This window comes from Acanthopagrus latus, chromosome 10 (assembly GCF_904848185.1).
Source record: "Acanthopagrus latus isolate v.2019 chromosome 10, fAcaLat1.1, whole genome shotgun sequence".
NCBI lineage: Eukaryota > Metazoa > Chordata > Actinopteri > Spariformes > Sparidae > Acanthopagrus > Acanthopagrus latus.
The window spans coordinates 5173598-5183363 of NC_051048.1; the positions used below are offsets into that span (position 1 = coordinate 5173598).

Sequence of the window (9766 nt, forward strand, 5' to 3'; positions counted from 1 at the left end):
ACCAGCTTGTCTTTCTCCCATGTTTCCATAGGGCTGTCCGGCCCACCCCGACAGGCCCCACTCCAGACAGGCCCCACCCAGGAGCCCCCTGTCCATCTCTGTAAGACAACCCCCGACCCCTAACCTGCCCTCTCCTGCTCCCCACTTCACCCCTGTGCACCCAGCTCACACACCACACACCACACACTCACCTGTTACACTAGATGTACAAATGCAGGTAAGACGCACACACAGACGCACACATAGGGAAAACACAATCAACACACACCTCCCCTTCTGTTTTGTGTCCGTGTGTGTCGCGTTGCTTTCGCTTGCCACCTCACCCTCTTTCTCTAAACCCTCCGTGTTTGGTTTGGTTTGGTTCCTGTCTTGTGTTCCCAGACGTTTTGTTTTTGGCTCTGTTGTCTGCTAATGTGTGTTGGTGTGTCTTAACAGTGACTGGGTGGTGAATAGACTAGTGTGTGTGTGTGGCTGGTTCAGTGTGAATTAACCCCTTGGTGAAGGAGCTGGTGATGGGGTCCTGTTCTCCTCCTCTGCCCCAGAGAAGTCAGTAATCAACGGCTAACTTTTCTCTCCACTGTTTTATATTTCCTGTCCTGCTCTGTCTCCGTTCTAGGAGCAGCAGAGGCAGGTTGAGGACCCGAGCAGAGAGGTGAAGAAGGTCGGTACACAGATGTTACCATCAATAGCTTCACCACCACCCTGTATAAGTCCCTCTAACATTAGCTACGAATTAAAAACAGCAAAATAGCACGATATTAGCGCTATACTTCATCATCGTTTACCATTAGAAACTATCTGGACAGTGCTGAGGGAACAGAAAGCTTGACACGCTAATAGAGGATGCTATCATGTTAGCTTTGTAGCATTCATTTATATATATCTTAACATTACTTTGACTGTTTAAACTACTTTGAGAAAAAGGCCAAGTTTTTACAATTGTCAAACAAAAGTCAGTGCTGTAAAAATGAATTGGCTGCTCACTGGCAGCTAGCAAAGGTGGCTAGCAAGTTACATTTACCAGTTAGCTCACCATCCACAGTAATTTGTTAGCTAGTGCTAGCATTTTTATTAAGCTATCATCATTAGCCTTGTTGAATTCACTTAAACATACTGTAGTCTTGCTGTACTTATATTACTCGCTACACACTGCTCCACAAAAGAGTCAGATATGTAAATGTCCCTTGAATTGACTGTGTTAACTTAGCTAGCCAGCTAACTGTCTGGTATCAAGCTGTTTTCTGTCTCGCCGTAACATTTTTGCCAGTTAGCTAACCAGCCACAGTTAGCTCGCCAACTAGCCTAGCAAGTAATACCAACATTTGATGGTTATATGTGATCAGATTTTTAAGTGTCAGTGTTCTCTATCTTTAGAGGAGCATACTGAAAATAAACAATAGAATAATTGAAAGTACAGTATCTTCTTTTCGATACTTCAGAGAGGATTTTATCGCAGTCTGTCCTGTGGTGACTGGCTTCAATTAACTTTTTCAATTAGCCACACTTTTCACATGACGACAGATCTCCCCGATGGTCTCTGTTATCTATCTCCTTCTTAAAAGCAATAAAGCTTAATAAAGTTAATTTGGACCTGTGCCACATCTCATATTACTTCTGTTTCATTCCCTTGCTGGTGCTACACATTAGCTAATGGTTGATGGAAGCAGAAAGGTGCTGTAGAAGAAACAAATGTGACGCAGAGGCCCAACATTGAACTCAGTGTTTTATGAGTGAAACTGAAGCGCAGAGACCATCCACCGGCATGGAGGACACTTTATCACTCCACAACCATCTTCTATAAAAGGATATTAAAGCAATTTACTCAATAAAAGACGGTGAAACGCTCTCCAGTGCCTATTAACTCCGTCCTTAACGAGGAGGTACATCTGTGCTAATTGTAGCAAGAGCGATACAGCCGCCCGAAGTCCTCTCAGTGTTAACATGAACAGTAACTGTTATTCATCAGGTGGAGACCTGATTTGTAGAGGAACAAAATAAAGCTACAGTCACGTGCCGCAACAAAATAACGTACCTTTCTCCTGTTTTTACCCTTAATAGGTGCGTAAGGCTCGTAACCGGCGCCAGGAGTGGAACGTCCTGGCCTACGACAAAGAGTTCAGACCAGACGCCAGGCTCACCCCCTCCCCCTACCATGGCATGTCCTCAGAGGGCTCACTGTCCCCTGATAGCAGGTAAACAAACACACTCAAGCTGTCCCTGTTTCCATCCGGGCGACACCTTCATGTTTATACGTCGAGTCGTCTCTCTCCAGGGAATACCAACACGTGATGTTGTTGTTGACACACGTGAGATTTCTCAGCCTTTAAAAAGATATAAATAGTGTATGAATACTATAAATAGTATAAAGAGTGTAGGCGTTGTTACACAAGTGGACAATCACACACATGTAAGCACAAACCTTTGAACAGAGACAAAGATTAAAGCAGCACCAGCCAACCTGCTGTAACGTTTAAAGCTCTGTGCCGCCCTCTTCTGGACGAGTTCATTCAGAGCGCATTAGTTTACATTTCATGTGGATTTTACAGCGTCATGTCCAAATATGTAGAGAAAAATTAGAAAGAGGGTCACTGCAGTATGGAGGGTTTTAATTGCCAAAACTAAATGTATTAAAAACATAAATAATTGCGTGATTAAATGCCTAAATAAGTTATTAAATTCAGAATTATGCACCAAAATGCTTACATAGATTAAGGAATATATAATTATAGAATAAGAAGGTTGAATAAATACATGAGTAAATAATTGTATAGATTATTTATTATTTGTTTAGTTATTTATTTATTAATTTCAACATTAATTAATGGGGAGAAACCTTTTATTCATACTATGATGAAATCCTTTGTATTGACATGTCTTCTAATCGTTCCCTCCAACAGATCAATGGCATCCGACTCCTACCCCGCCAGCCCCAACCACCCCTCCACCCAGGCCCCCAGCGCCGTCCACCCCACCGACCACCACGCCAGGGACCACCTCAGCGCCGCGGCCCAGACTCAGTCACTGGATCGAGGCCTCAGGCCGGCCAACCAGCCCCCAGGAGCCGGCGGGCCCCCTGGGAGACACGCGGCCTCTCTGGGCAGGACCCCATCAGGACACGGGGTCCAGGGTGGAGGAGATCCAACGGTTAACGGGCCAAGGCAGCAGTCGGTTAAGGAATACCGGGCCGGGCATGGGTAGGTTTCCTCCTCTTTGGTGCTGTTTAATTACCGTTTTATATTATTTCTACAATCTTTGTGTCGATTCTTTTTAATGCTGGCAGCCAGTTTTCAATGCTGTTGTGTCACCTGAGATAAATCAGCTATTTGGAGATTCACCTGAAATGTCAAAAGAACTGAATGTTACATAGAATTTCACTTTTCCTTTATTAAGTCAGTACTTTCAGTTAGTTTCAGTTTCCTAAAATGTAAATTCTTGAGCACATCACTGGTAATATCAGTCTATAAAGACATAGAGTTCCTCCTGAGACTCGTGAACCTCACTCTCTTGGCCTTTTAAATTTTTTCTTCATCTGATAACAAAATGAAACATGATGTTTAAACTATAAAGGGCGAGTTAATGTCAACCGACTGCTGCTTTGAATGTTAAAAAGGAATCATCTCACCTTTTCAAAATGTCTGAGACCTGACACTCGTACAAAACACGGATGTGAGACTTACAAACTCTTCTTTTTCCAGATTTATAAAACACTCACATTTCTTCTCCCTCCTCTTCTAGCGGCCAGCCCTCCACCATCCCCGAGTACTACATCCCTCCCGCCCCTCCCCCACCTCCCCCAACCATCCCCTCTGCCCAGACCGCCTTCGACGCTACCGCGGCCCCGCCCTCCGCCGCCGCCTCCGCTGTCCCCCCCACCTCCTCCGCCCTCTCCCGTCCCTACTCCCCCTCCCCGACTCCTCCCCCCCCCAACAACGTGCCCTCCCCGGCCCACCCGCCTTCGGGTGCGCCCCCCGCCGCTCCTCCACCTCCTCCGCCCGGAGCCCCCACAGGCCTCCAGGCGCACCCATCGCCTCCGCACGCCGCCGTCGGCCAGGCGGCTGTGGATGCAGGACCCCAGACGAGGAAGTCCACCATGCTGGGGATGATCCCAATGAGCGACGCCCGCTCCGACCTGCTGGCCGCCATACGTAGAGGTCAGTGTGTAGATAATGTACCATCGTTATTATTAGCAGCGGTAACAGTAGTGGTAGAAGAAGAAGAGGATGTAGTTGTAGAAGTATTAGAAGTCGTAAAACCCAAAAAAACTGTTTCAGTCATTAAAATGAACAATCAAACTATAACATCTGCACAAAAATTGCAATATAAACACAATTATTTAATTATATTTATTAAACACACCACACTACATCTAACCACTGAGGGACACCAGAATATCTATTCACACCCCTCCTCCTCCCTCCATCCTCCCTCCGTCCTCCCCTCCAGGTATCCAGCTGAGGAAGGTGCAGGAGCAGAGGGAGCAGGAGGCCAAGAGGGAGCCCGTCGGCAACGACGTGGCCACCATCCTGTCGCGCCGCATCGCCGTGGAGTACAGCGAGTCGGACGACGACTCCGAGCTCGACGAGAACGAGTGGTCCGATTAAAAACAGCAAAACAAAAGAAGTTCAAAAGAGGCGGGGGCTCGGTGGGTGGTGACGACGGGGGAAGGGAGGAGGGAGAAAACATTGAGACACTGAGGTGGAAATGAAGGGGTTTGGTTAATGTTCATCATTCACATTAGAAGAGAGAAATAGTCAAAGAAAATCAGTCATACATTCACGCGCATACTTACATCTCCTGTTGAAGCCTCTCCGATTACTCAGCACTTCAACAGGTGTCGGTTTGCTTGTTCACCCCTGATGACGCCTCTTCTGGAGCTAAAATCCCTCGAAGGTTTATGTGTCGGACCACCTGGTGTGTGTACGGCGCAGAAGATAAATACATTCATAGAATTTCAACACCTTCCCGCCCCCGTCGGCTAATTTTTAACCGCTAACACTCAGCTGATGACAAAAACCGACGCACCAACTTCTTCCTTCCTACATATTTGAGTGATAATTATTCGCAATACAACAGGATCTCAAACTGTAGGTGGGCGGGGCCCCCGGTGAGTACAGGGGGTTAATGTGTTTACACAACACATGGTATAGCACAAGAAAAACTAATTATAGTGCAATCTTAACTTATCTGCCAAATGTTGAGAAAGAATTTAAGTCAGGAAAATCAGGGAAACGATAGCTCTTTAGAGGACGACTCCGCCTCGCTGGGACGTGCCGGTTTATGAAACAGGCGCACTCTCGTTAAGAGGCTGCACTGTCGTTATGAGAGTTTGGCTAACACGAGATGATAGAATCAGCGCCAAAATCATCCCTCTGAACTCTGGCTGGTGTGCATGCTAACAGATGACTATAGCATGTTAGCTAGCTAGCATGTAGCTTAGCTTACCTTAGCTTTAATTTTAAAGTCTGAACTTTCTCGATATTGTTGAAAGATGCATAAAATTAGAGGAACAGAGAAAAACTGTTGAGAAATTGAAAAGCAGTTGTAGCCTCTATAGGAAATGAGCATTCGAGTTAGCTAAACAGCTAATAACGTATCGTGAAAATAATGATCTAGATTCTGTTTACAGGAATTAATTTGCAATAAATCAGAGAGAAAAATAAAACAAAACCATGTTTGGTTTGTTTTCAAATGTGAAAAATCACGAATCTTTGTGTCGTAATTCAGAATACAGGACATTTAAATGTGTGGGTTCAATGATGTCTCTTAATAGTGTATGTAGTAAAATACCAATTTTATGTTTTTAATTTTGATTATATTAAGAGAAATATATTGTATATATCAAACAAATATTTAAAAGCGGCATTTTATTCTTAGTTCTTTAAAAGATTTTGTAACCTATTCCATATTTGACTGTTGTTGTATTTAAAGGTCCAGTGTGCAAGATTTGGTTGCATCTAGTGGTGAGGACCAACTACATACGCCTCGCCTTACACTTCCCTAAAAATGTGAAAAAAGACCCAGGCGTTTAGTTTGTCCATACTGGGCTACTGTAGGAACATGGTGGACTCTTTCCCTCTGTAGATATAAACGGTTTCTTCTGCAGTAATGGAAACACAATAACTCTTATTTTTAGCTGATTAAACACTAATGGATACTTAATAATTGATACCTAAATACCTCTAAATCCTACACACTGCACGTTTAAAGCCCAAGTTCTGTTTCATCAGCAGTATAAACTTGGCACACGCCAGACGTATCTATCAAAAGCCAAACTCTCATAAAGTCACTGTAGTCCTTGAACTCATTACCTTTTACATCGTGACATTCAGAAGTTCTCCCGTTCAGATAATAGTGTGATAACTGAAACTGAAAAAAAGACGCCACCCCACCCAGGTGTACGCTGGTTTGGGAAAACAAGCGCCTCCAGCCTTGTTAAAATCATCATTCAACCTCCATATCACAGCATCGGACAGTGAAGCGAGCGAGCTCACGCTGTTATTTTGGTCTGTTTTTTATTATTATTATTTTTTTTATTTTTGTAGTCATTCATAACATGAAGCCTAACATTTCAGCCAGTGACTGTGTGCTGTGGTATTGGTCTTATATAAACGCTTCAACACTTAACCCCCCCCCCACGCCGGAGCCGCACTCACAAAGCTCGTCGTCCTGACCCGGGGTCAAAGGTCACGTCCGATTCCTCCATCACGACCTGCGCTCACCCTCAGACAGCCCCTGGGTCAGCGCCGCTGTCCGTGGAGGCTTTGTGAACGCAGCCCCCTCGGACTATAAATACATAAGTGTAAGAGACTTGCTACAGTAATATACAGTATATTATCGATCTCTTTTCAGTATAGGTTTGGCTAATCCTCAGTATGAGCTGATTGGACTGTAGTGTTTTTATAACGTGGTTTTTTTTCTCTTTTGAAACGTGCTGCAGTGAGTTGTTCACTTTGGTTTATTTTGGGGTTTTCTACTCAAAGCCAGGATCAAACAGTCTGTCAGAGAAGCCAGTTAAAGGATAATTTCTTTGTTTTTTTTTGTTTTGTTTTGTTTTTACCAGATACACCTGTTCTCAATCTAATCTCGAGCCAAAGCACCGTCGCAGTATCCCCTGAAAACAGCATTTAATGCTCGATGTGAGCATCTGATTAACATCCGTTTGTTCCAATTTTCTGTCCAGAGCAATATTGATTTTAGAGATTTTGAGGGTCTGTTTTTGGTTTTGGCTTTCTGGGAAGTGTAGTGTACATTTAGCCTCGGCTGAATCCGACAAGACGACACAGTTGCCTCCTTTTAATGTGAAAGATGTTACAACGATGCTATCTTCTTTCTGGATTTGAGAGAATGTGATCTTGTGATTAAGATCTGTGGAAAACCATAAATGTGAAACGGAGTCCAGTCCCACTGAAAAGTTCAGGCGCACTGTTTTATATTAGATAACCTGAATCTCACTTATAAAGTGAATATTAGCACTTAATCAGAAATGCTGTTAAAAACATAACATTTCCAACCAGGCTTGGCACAATCAGTCTTTTCTGGTTAATCAACCCTAATTGACGTAAAATGATTAAAAAAAAAAACCTAAATTAAGCACAGAGCAGACGTCCGTTATATAAAATGTTGTAGTTGTTGTACAGGTTCAAAGCTTTTACCCTATTGGATTATTACAGAAAACACAGATTTTTAAAGAGCGATAGAGTTCAAAAATAGTTGTTTCGTTGTATATAAACACCACATGATAGCTGAGGAAGCGGCTCACTCGATAACTGCACTCAACTGGACAGCGGATGGTTACGGATTGTCGGTTGTTCTCCCTGATTGTTTGCATTTACAAACATTTACACTGAAGATTTAAAAAAAAAAAAAAGCACATTGAACAGCTAGAATTTGGATCATCTACCCAAAAAAAGATGCAAGGAGGAAAATATACTTACTCCTGAAAATGTGGCCAGTGTTTTGGATCCAGCCACTGTTTTTTTTTTTTTAATCTTCGATTGAGCGTCCTAGAATGTAAAATCCTGAAACGTTCTGCTCCTGTCGAAACTCCAAAATCGAAGTCGGACGCACCCAAGGCCGAGATTTCACACGTGTATCTGTGGCGACTGGCTTGTCAGAAGAATCCTTCATTATGTGTTGAAAATGTGAGAAATGAATCATGTTGTATAGATCTTTTTTTGGTAAGGCAGCCTTGTAAAGTGGGGAAAGAAAAAAAAAATACATTTGGGGTAATATAACATAGACGACGAAGCAAAATAAAAACTGTGTATCGCACACTAAAACCAACTGTAAGCAAGTATGCATGTAACTATAGACAATAAATGGTGAACAAAAAACATTGTCCCGTGTTTTTTAATTTCCACATTTACATTAAAAGTGTGAGTCACGAGCTATTTTTGTCTTTTTCGGGGGGTTTGTGACGTTGATATTGTGGAACACTGAATCATCGTTTCCTCTGAACGCCCCCTAATCCCTCACACACGTCCCACTAATGTAAACATAAAGGCTGAATTTGTGTTTTATTGTTGATATGTCAAAGTTTTTTTAAATTCACAGAAGGAGCCTCGACTCACAGGACGGGATCATTAGATTATCTGTTTCTATATAGACGTTTTCCTTTATAGTAATGTTTACATGGCGGCGTCAGTCATCTCTGGGCGATGACGTTCATCCAGCGACCCTTTTTTTTTTTTTTTCTCGGCGCTGTGACACGCCCACCGGCCCGTTTCCAGCGCCCGTGCTGTTCCGGGCCCTGGCGGGGCGGAGGAGGAACCGATGGGTGAGGAGAAGAGTCATTCTGGGACACAGATGGTGACACAGCGGAGGGGAAGGAGAGACGAGGAGGTCAGTGGACAAAAAAATTTAAAAAACACAGAAAGCATCAACACACTCGGGTGAGAAAGTATCTGCTGCAGGAGGCGTGTTAGTCAGAAAAAGATGCAGATGATGTTAAATTCCAAAGCATTAGTTCATCCATCTTGTCTCCTTCTTTCCTGCTGGAGTCTAATTTTAGTCCGGAGCTACTTTTGGAACAAAGGGTTCAGATAAGCCTATTAAAATACAAGATGATTTATCTGACGTCGGACCAGTTTTCAAAGATGACTCACACACATCCGAGTCCAGCAATTTGATTTCTGTGTCTGTGTTGCACCATTAAATGATATTTTTGTAACAACTCACCGCTCATTTCAGACGGCTACAGTATGAAATCTGTCGACTCTCAACTAATACTGTAATCTTCCTTTAAAGAGATGTTTTAGATTTAATAAAAAATTCACCTTCATGATCGTTTAAACTGTTTTGAATGGCTACTGGGAATTAAATTGAATTTAAGTGATGATGCTGAGCATATTTAACACTTTTTGGAGGTTTATATACGTGTTAATGTTAATGTGGAGGCCTGCATTTCGTTCCAGCGTTGACACAACCTGCTTTTGTTGAAATGAATCCTGTAGATACAGAATAAAGGACTAGAAAACCAACCAAAGATTCAAGTTTAAAGTGGCAGCATGTGATTTTTTTTTTTTAATGTATATTCTTGAACACAATGAGCAAAGGGCTCTTTGTTTGATCTCACCTTACCAAAACTAAAAAGACATGCCTGTCTTTGTTCCTTTTCACTTTGTGCTGAAATGTTGAAAGTATTTAAACTTCTAAAATCTCTGACGTGCAGCAAAAGAGAGGCGCACGCTGGGACGACCAGAAAACAAGTTTTGCGGGTCATTTCTAGCAAAACGTGTCGTGTGATCCCAGTTCTCTCTGGTATTAT

At 42.9% G+C, this 9766-nt stretch overlaps 1 protein-coding gene across 2 annotated transcripts in view; it reads left to right on the forward strand.

The window, feature by feature from the left end:
* The window catches only part of zgc:109889 (uncharacterized protein LOC553542 homolog), a 40814-nt gene extending 32481 nt beyond the window's left edge, over positions 1-8333 (forward strand). Inside the window, exons 7-12 of one of the 2 annotated variants that reach the window (XM_037112936.1) lie at positions 32-100; positions 617-661; positions 2059-2192; positions 2898-3194; positions 3736-4151; positions 4444-8333. In XM_037112936.1, the coding sequence (XP_036968831.1) occupies positions 32-100; positions 617-661; positions 2059-2192; positions 2898-3194; positions 3736-4151; positions 4444-4601 (1119 nt within the window). In that variant the 3' untranslated portion in view covers positions 4602-8333. The remainder of the gene's footprint in view (positions 1-31; positions 101-616; positions 662-2058; positions 2193-2897; positions 3195-3735; positions 4152-4443) is intronic. The other variant, XM_037112937.1, reaches the window with a different exon arrangement.
* Positions 8334-9766: the final 1433 nt, after the last annotated feature.